This window comes from Apteryx rowi, unplaced genomic scaffold (genome assembly GCF_003343035.1).
Source record: "Apteryx rowi isolate R43461 unplaced genomic scaffold, aptRow1 scaffold_13, whole genome shotgun sequence".
Classification (NCBI taxonomy): Eukaryota; Metazoa; Chordata; class Aves; order Apterygiformes; family Apterygidae; genus Apteryx; species Apteryx rowi.
The window spans coordinates 4,085,280-4,098,143 of record NW_020447530.1 but is presented as its reverse complement, the minus strand read 5'-3'; the positions used below and the strand labels follow the sequence as shown (position 1 = coordinate 4,098,143).

Below are 12,864 nucleotides of genomic sequence, written 5' to 3'. Positions count from 1 at the left end.
CTGGAGTCTGTGGGAGGCTGGAGTGGGAGAGGCTGGCGGTGCTTGGAGCCTCTGCTTTGGGAAAGTCCTTCTCCGCCTTGTGCCGTGTGCGTGCAGGGGGGCTGTTGTGTAGGGTTGTCCGCAGGTTTCCTCGTCACGAGAAGGCTTAGGTGAGTAGGAGAGCACTTGTGCCAGGACCAAATGAGGCAAGTGCAATTGTAATCTAGGCTCCTTGCTCCAGATCACCCACCTCAAGCGTTGGCTCCCTTCCTCACCCAGAGCCTCCCTGCTGTGCACCTCTTGCTGCTAGCTGCAGGACCAAGTTAAGCTCTGCTCGGAGGTGCTGTCTCCTACAAGTCTCTCTCTCTGTTGCAAAGGAGGGGGAGTCAGAGGTTACTGTCATTTCTAGTGCTGTGGGAACTGTGTCATCTTTTGTGGAAAATTTTTGAAATTGGTTTTGGAACGTTTTGACTGTTACTTTCACTGTGGAGAGAGTATTGCGAGGAGGACATCCTCCTGTCACTTCCGTGGCTTGTAGGCGCAGTGTCTGGCAGAAGAAGAATCCAAAATAGTTTGGGGGTTCCAAGGAAATAAGGGAGGCGCTTGCAAATCTAATATATTCTCATCTGTAAGCAGCTAGTACGAAACATACTTCTACTCTAGGTTAGTGYCCATGAGCACGACGAGCACTGGCGGCATATCTGTAAAGGAATGTAGTGCAGAAACGTCTGACCCTACATCAAACTTGCTGGGACATGCACCACCCCAATGCGGTGCTCTGCGAAGCAGATGCTTTCACGGCCTGAGCTAGCAGCTGCGCTAACATAGCGGTGAGCCAGGCTACAAACCACTGCCTCTTCGCTGGGTCAGCTAGCCCAGCTGCGTTTGCACCGTTCTGGTGGTAGATCTGGCATCTTGGTTTTCCCTTCCTTTGCTCAGTAACTGTGAAATCTTTGTGCTCTCCATTGCTTGTTGCTTTTTTTTCTCCCCATGTAGTTCTTTGCTGGTTTTTTTTTTTAATTTCATCTATTTTTTTTTCTAAGCTCTTCTTACCAGCTGTTTTCCCACCTTTCGGGTAGGACTGTTTATTTGGATAGCAAAGGCTAGTTTTTTCTCAGTCTCCTTTTCTGAGCCTCTCTTTTTGTGGTTGGATTCTTAGTTTTTTTAGAGACCTAAACACGTTTAGTTATTATGTACACACACTAGAAGTCTGTGCATGACTAATCCTCCCGGTGTGTATGCAGTATACACCAGTGCACATTAACAAGTGCTGGAAGTTAGTGGTCCGGTTGCTCTGGGGTCTCAGTGAAACTGTATCTGCACCAGCCCGGTGAGTGTGGAGGTACAGGCCTTCTGCTGGGGTTTTACAGGCCTGTGGTCTGTGGAGCACAGGCACACACGCAGCACTTCCCTTTCTTGACTTTCCGGATGTAGGAAGGGGAATTCTGAGCCGAGCTAGAATGGATGTTACTGTCTGAGCTTGCTTGCTTGCAGGGATATGCATAAGAGGAGAATTCTTGCTACCTACAGCCACAGTAATTAGTTTGGGCATCAATCACTGTTCAATGAAGGATAGACTCCACGACAAACTTCTTGTGGAAACTACTGTTCTGTCACACGGATAACAAATGGATGGGCACCCAGCTCTGCATTTGGAGTACTGAAACAGAAATTGGAATGATAGTGACTGAAGGCAACCCACAGTGGAAGACTGGTTTTAGTCTAAAGATAACTTTCCTCTCTAGCAAGGAAAGTATTTTAAAATCACCCTTTCTGGTAACTGATATGTAAATTGGATTATTATAAACACAATTCCCAAGGGAAGCAAGGCTCTGTGCAGTAAGGCTGTGCATGTGTGGTTTTCTCTCTCCCCCTCATTCTGCATCATCTTGATAACTTAAACCACTGGTTACTGTTGGTCAAATTTTATGCGGGAGCATGAGTCTCACTAAATTCCTACCTAATTTTTTGAAAATATAAGGCAGCTGGGTAGAGAGGAATATAATCCTGTTAAAGTTAGATTGTTGTTTGAGCTTAAACCTTAATAAATCTTGCACAATCTGCATCTTTCTATCCATCTCTCACATTCTCACACGCACATTTAAAACTTGGCTTCATTAGTTCCGCTGTTGGCAGATTAATACTACTTCACTAGTGGCTTCACCCCATGGGAAAACCTGTTGTTTGCAGAGGCAGTTGTGGTAACCTGGTTAGGGGTTGCAGCAGAGGGAATGTAACTTGTCATCAAAACACCAAACAGAATTCTCTGTCTCTCTTATCTGCTGTCAGTTTGTGATATGTTAAAAAACAGTATCTCTTGTTTGATTTGCAGAAACTGAAAAAATCCCTGTAATGCGTGGACAGTGGTTTATTGATGGTACATGGCAACCTCTGGAGGAGGAGGAAAGTAACCTAATAGAACAAGAACATCTCAATCGTTTCAAAGGCCAGCAGCTGCAAGAGAACTTCGATATGGAAGTATCGAAACCTGTAGATGGGAAGGAGGGTAAGATTGCTTGGATTTTTTTTTTTTTAAACTATGTTTTCTGGATGGTTGGGGCCTATTTTTCTCAAATAAGAATATGTTCTTTGTTGGTTTTCCATTCTGCATAATGGGGAATATTGTTATAGGTTTCAGCATGCTCTCCTATTTTCCAGTGCATCTTGATGTTTTAGAATTTCCTGCTACAGCACATTTGATGAACACTTTGTAAAATTACTTTCATGGATAAACTTCTTGTTCCCATTTTGTTTTATGTTTCATGATATCTTTCTATTGTGTTCAAAAATCTCACGTAAACCTGAAATCTCTTTGTGCATCAGGAAGAGTGTCAGTGTCTGAACATAAACTGGCTCTTAGCTCTCTGGCCAGTGTTCCTAATTCTGCCCTACAGGGAGTATCAGTTTTACAGATCGCATTTCATTTTCCATTCTAGTTCAATCTGTGGCTTTATTAGAGTAGTGTTCAGTTATGCTAAATCTCATGCATTCATTCTGTTATGGAAGTCCTTGCATTTTAATGACCAGCCTGAGGATGTTCAGTTAATGTTCTTAGGAATCTCAAATGCATTTAGCATTTTTAAGAATAGCCTACAGTTGAATCAGTTGCTCTGGGTAAGTACAGCACAGTGAAAGTTCAATATATTTGGCTTTCATGCTTCAGTTGTACTTATTGGTTGTCACATGTTGAACTTCCGCAAACCAAGAGCTGTAAGTAGAGTCCTCACAATATACTTTAATAGTGGTGTAGTTGTGYTACTCTTTCTAAAGCAACTCTTTAAACTATAAATTGAAAATATTTTGTACAAAACAGTTACAGAATATAGGAGTAGCTCTTATTTGGCCCTGAGCATGGAAGACTTCTTGTGTATGAGCTATGTGATCACACAAGTAAAACCTTGTTCCTAACTTAGAAGCAAGACAGTACTCAGGGTAGTTCTGTAATTACTGTAAGGAAAACCAGAATATTATTTGTTGACTTAAGGAGATTTTTCAATAGTATAGGAAGTAGATAAGTTCCTAGCTTCCTTCAAAGCTAGTGAAGACTCTGAATTATTTTTCCATTTGTACCACCTCAAAAAATCTTTTCCTCTGGCCAAGCCTACRGTATAGTCTTCTGCTATAACAGCTCTGTCAGGTAGGTGCAAAAAAYTGTGTGATCCCTAAGCCACAGCAGYRTGCCAGTACAACCCCCTTYTGAAAGGCACTTTTACCTGCATTTCTGTGCTTGCATTGATTTATTGTTTTAGTGTACTGACACAAAGTTCAGCTTTGTTAGTACAGCTGCATCCCCACTGTGAGTGCAGTGCTGTCTGTGGTAGAATAGTATTCTTATACTTGGAAAGCACATCTTTTACAGCTGCTGAGTGCTTCCAGCCCTCGGTAGCTTAACTCTTGATGGAAGGAAGGATATCTTGAGTTGTACTTGGATTTTCCTCATCAAGTGAGCAATGGAGGTTGGGTGGTTTTTTGTTTTTTTTTTAACACGAAAAAGTCTGCTCTTTGGAGCAGAAGCTGTCAAATTTGAAGTAGGAAAGATTGGGGAGAGTGGTGAGAAACATATGGAGCCCTGCTATTTATGAAGAGATAAAAGATCGAAAAAAGGAACTCCAAATTCAGACACCTGTGCCCTCTATAAAACTGAAGCCAAAAAAATAAATTATATGTGTAGTCACTTCAAAACGGAATACGTGTTAAGCCATGAATAACTTTAAATAGACTTTTTGTAGTAATAAGGGAGTCACAGTAAAATTATAATTAACAGTAGGTGTGAAAAGTTGTTTTGTCATTATAATATGTCTCTCAGTACATCTCCAGTCAGCTAGCACCCATGATTACTGTCTACACACAGCACTGGGGAGCAACTTGGGGACTGTTATGTCATCACTGGTGATCTAAATGTTATTATTTGGAAAAGTGTTGAATTAAGTGTATAAATTCCTTAAATCCATTGTTGCTACAATTTTTTGTAATTAACCCCTTCACTAAACAGATTTTGATCCCATCAAGATTTATAGATAGCTGTTATTTAAGACAAATGGAAGTTGAAATAGACTTTTAAATATCACTGGAAGGTGAAGTGGCTATTTGCAATGTTATGGTAAAGCACTGTAAATAATGAAAAACTAGCAATCTTACCTAATTCCTCAGCAAAAGTTTAAGACTGTCTGCTGTAATGAAGCCTCTTATTACTTAGACATAATTACTTTGTTATGTGAACATGCCAGGGTATGTTGTAAATAATGAAAAGCTAACCCCTCTTGTCAACAAACATCTTGTTGATATTCAGTAGACAAACTTGTTGGTTCTCAGTCTGACCCCAGCCATGCTGCAGATGGTGGCCGTAGGCTGAAAAGCTAGGAGCCAGAAATCCTTCATCTTTACGGTAAACAGCAATTGGTTTAGTTCCGTTTTGCTGTTCCTGTTTTGGGTAGTTTTCTCTTATCCAGCCTACAAACTTGGGGTAACATATGATATCCTGTAATTTAGTATCCAAGACTCAGGTTACAATTGGTTTACAGTTTCATCTTTCTCCTTTTATTTCTTTGTTCTCTAAAACCTTTTTCTGCAGAAAACAGAACTGGGAGCAAGCTACTAGCTGTTTAGCACACTCAGCTTTTGAGCAACCTGTTAGTGCATTGCTTGCAACAGAATCACCTTACTTAAATGTAGGCCAAGTGATGCTGCTTCCCCTCTCTGTGTAGTGTGGAATACACTTACTTCTAGAAGCATGAGCCCCCACTCCAATGATTTATTTTCTCAGTTCTGCTCCTGGATTTAAGCATTTTAACAAGAAAATAACTATGCTTTGTCTAGAGCATCTGTTGATGATAGGTGTTGTTTGGGACCACAGGGAGTTGTAGATCCTGAAGTTAACAGATCAGCATATGATGACGTTTAGGTGAATGACTTGTCAAGTTCTACTGTCCCTGGGGCAGCCTGGAGACCACTGCTTCAGTGGAAGAGTTAGGAATCCCTCCACGGGAGCAAACTGCCCATAGCAGCATTTTGGTTTTCACCCTTATAGGGTATTTAGTATCATGCCTTGCAAAATCAACTGTGTTTATGCTGTGTGATAGAGCTGGCTCTATCTTGCTGTGTGATAGAGCTGGCTCCATCTTGCTGTCTGATTCTTTTCAGTGGTCTGCTGAGCTGTTGGCTTCAGGAGTGGTATGGCTTTCCCGGGTAAATTATTTGTAATGGCASACCAGAGAAGTGCAGTAACTTTCTTGTTTCTTGGGACTGTCCAAGCAGACTAATGAGACCTTTAGCTTTGCAGTTCCCAGTTGACCTGAATTTRGCTCCAAGGAGGCTATGTTCTGTTGGAGTTCATAGGCTAGATTCTCAGTTACCAGAGCTCTACATGCTACTTGCAGAAATCAGTCAAATGTCCCTGAGTTTTCTGGAGGGATGTTTGGTCCTGAATGTGTTGGCATCTYACGCTTGTGAGAGGCCAGTTAGCTTGATCAGAGATTTCTGAAGTGCAGCATGCACACTAGGTGTTGGTGATGTGACAGCTGACTCCCAGACCACCAGGCATGTGTGCAGGTGAGGGAAGGGACTCCAAGGAGATGAGCCTCTCTCTTCATTGACTGTCCAGGGTGCTCTGCTTCCCTAGATGCCTAAAGCCAAGCTGCAGGAATGCTACTGGAATACGATTGCAAGGAAATGCTGCAAAAGCATTGTCAGTCTCCTCCATAGCTTGACCACACTCTTTCACATCTCATCACCCTGGAGTCTGCTTTGATGCTGGCCTAGTTCCAGACACAYTTTTCAATTTTAACTATTGGTTTTATTGTTGATAGATACAGCAGGAAAGGACATTCCTACTCTGTTTTTTAAAACAGAGTAACCAGTACAGCTGCAGGAGGAACCCAAACTTAAGATAAGCCCTCATCAGAGAAAAAGGGGGTTGGCTGCATTTCTTTGAGGTTTTGTTATGAAAGTGAATGTCTGCAGCCTGTGTTTGAGATAATGCAAACCACAAAYGTAAAATTAGCAGATTCAGGAAAGTGTCTTCTAGCTTGTCATTAAACAATTTTACATCATTTTTGAGCAGAATGAGAATCATTATGTTGTCATTTTAAGGTTGTATTTAAGAGTAAAGCTTGACGCTTGTCATTCAGTCTTTGCTAAAAACAGTCKAATCTTTGACACCTTAAACCCCCAAATGAGATGCTGCACTGCTGTAGCAGCATATCTGGCTTTCCAGGTTTGTGATTTGTTGTTCTGCCATGCTGTTGATAGGTGGACAGTGGGGGTTTTTTAGGCCCTCAAATTYGTTTGTCCAGTACTTGTTTTTCATCCAGGTAGCACTAGGTTTTTTGTATATAGGCTTTGCCCATCCTTCTTAAGGAAGATTTATTCTTCAAACCTAGCATACATAAATTCATATCAACACAGGCTGTAAGGTGACATTTTGAAATAAATTCTTAGGTTCAAAATTCTAACCATTTGATATAAGCTTCGACCCTTAAAATATGAAAATATTTTGATGGTTTATTTGATCACACTGAGAATGAGTCATCTCTGATATGGTATTCTGCAGAAATATTAACCTTTCTTGTACTGGATATACCCAGTGACTCTCTATAGAATTATTTTGCAATAAGTAATATATTTAATTATTTCTGAGAAAAACCTAAGTTATCACACTTATTCTGTGAAGCAATATTTCAGGTGAAAACATTCTGAAGGGAAAATAAAAATGGTAACATAATACCTTGTTAGCAGTCACCCRGCTGAAAATATACAAAATAATACAAGGTCTGAAAACTGCTTTTTATGCTTCCCAAAGCAGATGATGAGTTCAGGACTTATCTGAAGTAGTCTATCAAAGGAGCAGCGTTCTCTAGTGATTTCAATAGTATCAAGGCCATTGTAAGATAAACAAGACCCTAAACTCAGACCACAGCAGCTTCTTAAAGGTTCTTAGACCAGATATTTTACTAACAAAGTTTAACCAGAATAAGGGCAAAGATGTTCAGACCAGGACCTTCTGGATGAAGGGTCACAGTAGCTTTCAGCGCTGATTCTTCTCTCTTGCTGTTTTTCTGGAGCCCACCTATCCCTTGCTGTGAGTTCCTGTAGCGTAGAGGAGGGSGAACTTGGTACGTCGTAAAGCTGCTCTCTATTGCTTTCTGTGCAACRAAGCCGGAAACCTGTGGTAAGTGCCAAACAGCAGGGTAGGAACAGCAAGTGCTCAGTGTGCTTCTGGGGAAGTAAAGGCAGGTGGTACTTACAACCACTCTAGGTTGCTGTGAGGGCTAATTTGATGCTTCCATTCAAGACCACAGAGCAGTGGTTCAAAGGATAGATCATAAACTAGTCCCCATTATAAATATTATMCTCTAACACCTCTAAGGTTTGCTACCTCTGCTTTAAAAGTACTTGGTTAGATGTTAGTATCATATATAGTTGAATACTTCTCATCCATTGCTACGTGATTTTTCTCAGGTACATTCTTGTAATTTGGATGAAGTGAAGCTGAAAGTTGCACATATGTAATCATAAGCRAGGAATAGACATGGTTCATTATATTTTCACAGAGRGGTTGTGAAATCTTCATCTGTGGAGATATTCAAAATTCAACTAGAAAAGGCCCCAAGCAACCAGATCTAAATTTGAAATTAGATCCAACTTAAATGTTGACCCTGCTCCGAGTGGAGGATGGGACCTGATGACCTCCATCCCTCCATCAATGTAAATGATTCAGTGGTTATTCTGTGATATCAGAAGTGGAGAAGAAAAATCCTGTAAGTCATAATCAGAATGGGTTTTTGAGATGCACTGATTTTGAAATTGCTTATGTTTRTTGGTTTTTATTATGGATTTTCAGTATGTGGTTAGATGCCACAATATTTTTAAAAGTTGGAGTGGAGTTGATTTGTTTTGCCTTAGATTTCAAATAAAATTTTCTCTGTTCRTAAATTATATTAAAGTAACTTTAGTCACTGCAGGTAAAGTTAACCCTTAGAAGGGAAAGTCATTCATAGAATCACAGAAACCTTGAGCTAGGCAGGAACCTCTGGAGACCATCTGGTCCAGCCCTCCTCCTCAAAGCAGGGTCAACTAGAGCAAGCTGCTCAGGACCCTGTCCGGTCGAGTTTTGATTATCTCCAAGGATGGAGACTCCAAAACCTCTCTGGGCAACCTGTTCTARTGTTCAACCACCCTTACAGTAAAAAAGTTTTTTCTTATGTTTTAGTTGAATTTCCTGTATATATTCTTCTTGAGTGTCGTATTGCTGCAGCCAGTAAAATATTCTGTAGACTAAATAATTCCATCAGGTCCCAAGTGCAGTAGCTATGAGCTTAATATTCTTCTCCTGTGGAAAACTGATGTGCAACCCTAAAGGACTTAACCTGTGTCTCTACTAAGGCACCTGCTGACAGAGCTGTTAGCCAAGGATACGAAGAGGTGTGATCCTTGACCAGCATAACTGTGGCAGTAGAAGTTCTTAACACAAGCATGGAATAACACTCATTTGTGCTGGTATRATATATTGGATGATTATAGAGTATTAATTTCTCCTGGCATTTGAAGGAAAGATGATGTTTCAGTGGCGTTTCCCCCCCGCTCCCCCAGCAGGCTGACTTCAGGTAGTTCTAGTCTCTTCATAATTACAGCTTGCTTAAAGACTTAAATTTGTGAATGCAGAAGCCAGACTAGAGCCTGTTCCTTGATCTCACATTGGATTTTATCACTCATTTAACTATATTAGATTTCTGAGGCTAAAGTGTTTTGAAATGATTTTGTTTAGGATGTAAGGCTATTTGGAAGATTGAGCRCCCACAGTGCAGTAACACAGATTTGTAGAACTTTGGCTGTTCCAGAGCAGGTCTGAAAGTGAAGTGCAATAGATATCCCATCATAACTGAGCTTAATAGCAAGCAGGAAAGTAGTATTCACTATGTGCCATGAGCAGCAGCTTCTCGGTCACACAACTTGATTTGCTCAGCAGAGGCTTTCATGTATCTTAAAGTATTGCTTCCATAATCACACCGCTCTGATGTGTGGGTATTGCTATGCAATATTTCAGTATTCTTAATCTTATCTTAAAAGGAATAAAATAAGACAAAAGTCTAACAGAAATTCTGAACTTGCCTTGCCATCAAGGGGAAGCTTCCGTTCATTTACGAGGGCCATCAGCGGCAGATTTTGCATGCTGATGCATTTCACTGTGGAAGGCACCYTCCTCTGGACATACAAACCAGGGTTAACAGTAGGATGTTTTGTTTAATCTAACTTGTTATGCTCTCACAGTCTTTGGGGAAAATGATAGACCTGTACTTAAAGTTAAGGAGTTGGTTATTTAAATGTTTACAGTATATATTTAAGAAGGATTACTGTGTTCTGCCCTATACAAAATAGTATGTTTATGCTTTTAAACACACTAATGCAAAGGCACTCAGTAAGACTGGTGATTACACTGTCACAGTTTTCTTTTACTAACACCTTTAGCTTTGCTGCATTCGTGATGTCCTGTTTATGAAAAGGGAAGAAGTTAAATTTGGCTAATGTGGTCTTGCGCTTTTTGCTACAAAACCAGTTTTTAAATGTATATGCTTATTCARTAAAATGTCACATTTTTTAAAAAGAGTAATACTAATGAAAAAAATGACACCCCTTTTAAAAATTTTACTTTGAAGCTCAGTGTTTTTACTTTTAGTTCTCTACCACCTCCCTCCCTTCTCCCTCCCTTCTCTGTTCAAATGGAGAGGATATAAGGAGAATTCAGATGCTGCATGTCTTAAGCGAAAGCGTTCCCAAGGTACAGTAATTGCAGATTTCTTTCTTGTAGTACTCCTGGTTTAGGAAGCTTTAAATTCYAGTTTGCTTATATTAAATGTGTTAGATTTACCTGCTTCAATTTCTTGAGCTGCATTCATGCCATTTTCTTCAAAAGGGAAGGAAAAAGCATGGTAAATCCTAGAAGAAAAGTAGAAGTGCTGTGAATCATAGAGAAAAGTAGATGCTAACGGTATCATGCGCTAATCCATGTTTAGTTGTTTGTGACTGTCATGAAAAGTGTAAACATTTGGTTTCTTACACTCTTACTGTGTGTATTGGCTTTTTCAATAAACTGAGAGCAATGTATTTAAAATTGCAGAAGGCCTCATGTAAGATAAATTATGTTAGAGAAGGAACGGGGGGTTGAATAAAGAGTTGTACACTACATAATGTTTTGTTTACCACTTTTCTGGGTAATATATGCGTCATGATCTTTAATTTTATRTTGTAAATTATTTTTACTGCAGCCTTTGTATCAGAACTGGAATGGAATAAGGCTATGAGCATATAATATAAAAAGGCTGCCTAGAATACATGATCAAGGCTGTTGTGTTGCAGAAGCAACCCTGAATTTTACAGCAGTTCATATTGTGCAAATTCATTTCAGAAAATGAGAGTAGATCTTACAGGAGCCATTAATGATTGCAGAAGGCTCAAAAGTACTTGGCACTGATCTATCTGTGCCACTGTTAAAGCCACTAGAAATTAAACTCTTATTGACTCCAGTGATTGTGGAACTGGACTTCTGAAAACTGCACCCTCGATTTAAAATGTAAATGCAAATGGTAGGTTTAGTGTTTTTCTTATCCCATATATTCTGTTAGCTCCTGGGGATATTCTGAAGTATGAGAACTTATTTTGACATGCATAAATGTTTGCCTTTTGACTTTTTGATTACACTTTTCTTTAATTGGATCCAAAATGCAAATGCTTGCAATCAAAATGTTTAATACTAAACCTTTTCCTGCCACTTCTCAAACATGGAACTCAAGTCTCTTCAAGGTGAATAGGTGTAATTACAGTTTTAAACAGTAAGAAGAGACATATATCTTTGCTTCATCTTTAGATAACTGTTTTTATCCTACTTTTTCCGTGTGCACAGAAAATCATTTTGTATAATTTTGCGCAAATCATGCTCAGTTGTAGTTTTGAATGTCCTTGAATTGAAAGTTGGTGCTTATATAACAAATTATGACGTTCATGAATTGAAAAATGATAAAGTACAATATAAAAATGACAGCAAYGTGAAACTTGATTAAGAGCAATAGCCTTTCTAATGGCTTTGCATTTGTCTTGTAAATAAAAAATTGCTTTAAAATCTGCAGCTGTGCCTCGAGTTTGCATACTGGAACTTGAGTTATTTAAAAAATAATAATAGTGGCCAAATTATGCTCTCAACTCTGTGTATGAAGTGCCAGATTTTTGTTCAGAAACTAATGCTCAATGATTGCAAAGCAGATCTAGTAAAAAAATACCTGAATAGAGAAAGCAGTAAAGGATTTCAAACAGTATGTTTCCCTTCTCTGGTCACTAGCCCTAACTGGAGTGATAGTTCCTTTCTGGAAGAGATGGAGATAATATCAGCTCTAGCACTTCAAAGATTGCTTTCCTCTAGATTGATTTTGACTTGAGTATAGTCAGAAACTCTGGTAGAAAGGAATCACCCCATGCTTTGGTCTTGGCAGGTAGATGAAAGTATCAAGTAAAAACCAAGTGCTTACCTTAAAAGGTATTTAATTTTAAACAGTTGGCCCTGTGAAATGTCACGTTCAAGTACCTATCCATCTGCAGCTTCTGCTGGAAGTGTTCAGCTCTTCAAGTATTTGGGCTGGAAAACTGTTTGCACTGGCAGTATACATACACTGGGCACATCCCCACTTCTTCATCCGTTTTATACTGTGAGCATAAAGGACAGTGCAAGCTTTCTGCTCCTCAGCTATTATCCAATTATTTTGCCTCAAGATGAGTCTAATCCAGATCAGCTTTTTCAAGGCTTTAGGAATATGTATTTTATAGTCTCTTTTTTCCCCTTTCTTTTTCCCCATATTTGAACTTTTTAGAGGAATTTTTCCCTCTGTGTTCATCTTTCTTGGTGAAACCAAGTAGTATGATAATAACCAGTGATTTCTTCAGCTGAGAATAGTCCTTTCTTGATCCCTCTCATGTCAGCTATGCTTCTCTTTTAGTTTTGCACAGCTTTCTCTGTACTGTTGAGCATCAGGCTATCTTCCATCTGCACTGGGACTGTGCCTCCACATATTGGTACTCTAGGTGTCTGTCTTGTTTTGTGTTTCATCTGTAGTTCCTGGGCTACAAAGGAAACCAAAATTTGGTCTCACTTCTGTGGGCTTGGCCTTTAATCGCAAACTAGAAAGCTCAGCAATGTGCAAGAGTGCCTAAGAACTTCCATGACGGTGGAAGGTGCACCTAAGGAAACTCCTCCTGAGAAAGCTGTGCATGTTGTCAGCGTCAAAGTAGCTCACATGAAAACAAAGCTGCCAGAAACCTGCTCTGGGAAGAGGTTTCTGTCCCACGATCTTGTGGGAGACCCTTCACCTCTTCTGCCTCCCATTCAGAGATTCTGTAGCCACG

General features: G+C 39.8%; 1 protein-coding gene across 4 annotated transcripts in view; it reads left to right on the top strand.

Moving 5' to 3' along the window:
• The first annotated feature begins 791 nt into the window (after nucleotides 1–791).
• DDHD1 (DDHD domain containing 1) overlaps nucleotides 792–12,864 on the top strand; it is a 57,341-nt gene continuing 45,268 nt past the window's right edge. Inside the window, exons 1-3 of one of the 4 annotated variants that reach the window (XM_026056177.1) lie at nucleotides 792–809; nucleotides 2,312–2,485; nucleotides 10,151–10,252. In XM_026056177.1, the coding sequence (XP_025911962.1) occupies nucleotides 2,332–2,485; nucleotides 10,151–10,252 (256 nt within the window). In that variant the 5' untranslated portion in view covers nucleotides 792–809; nucleotides 2,312–2,331. Of the gene's footprint in view, nucleotides 810–2,257; nucleotides 2,486–10,150; nucleotides 10,253–12,864 lie in introns of those variants that run through there. The other 3 variants (XM_026056181.1, XM_026056178.1, XM_026056180.1) reach the window with 3 other exon arrangements.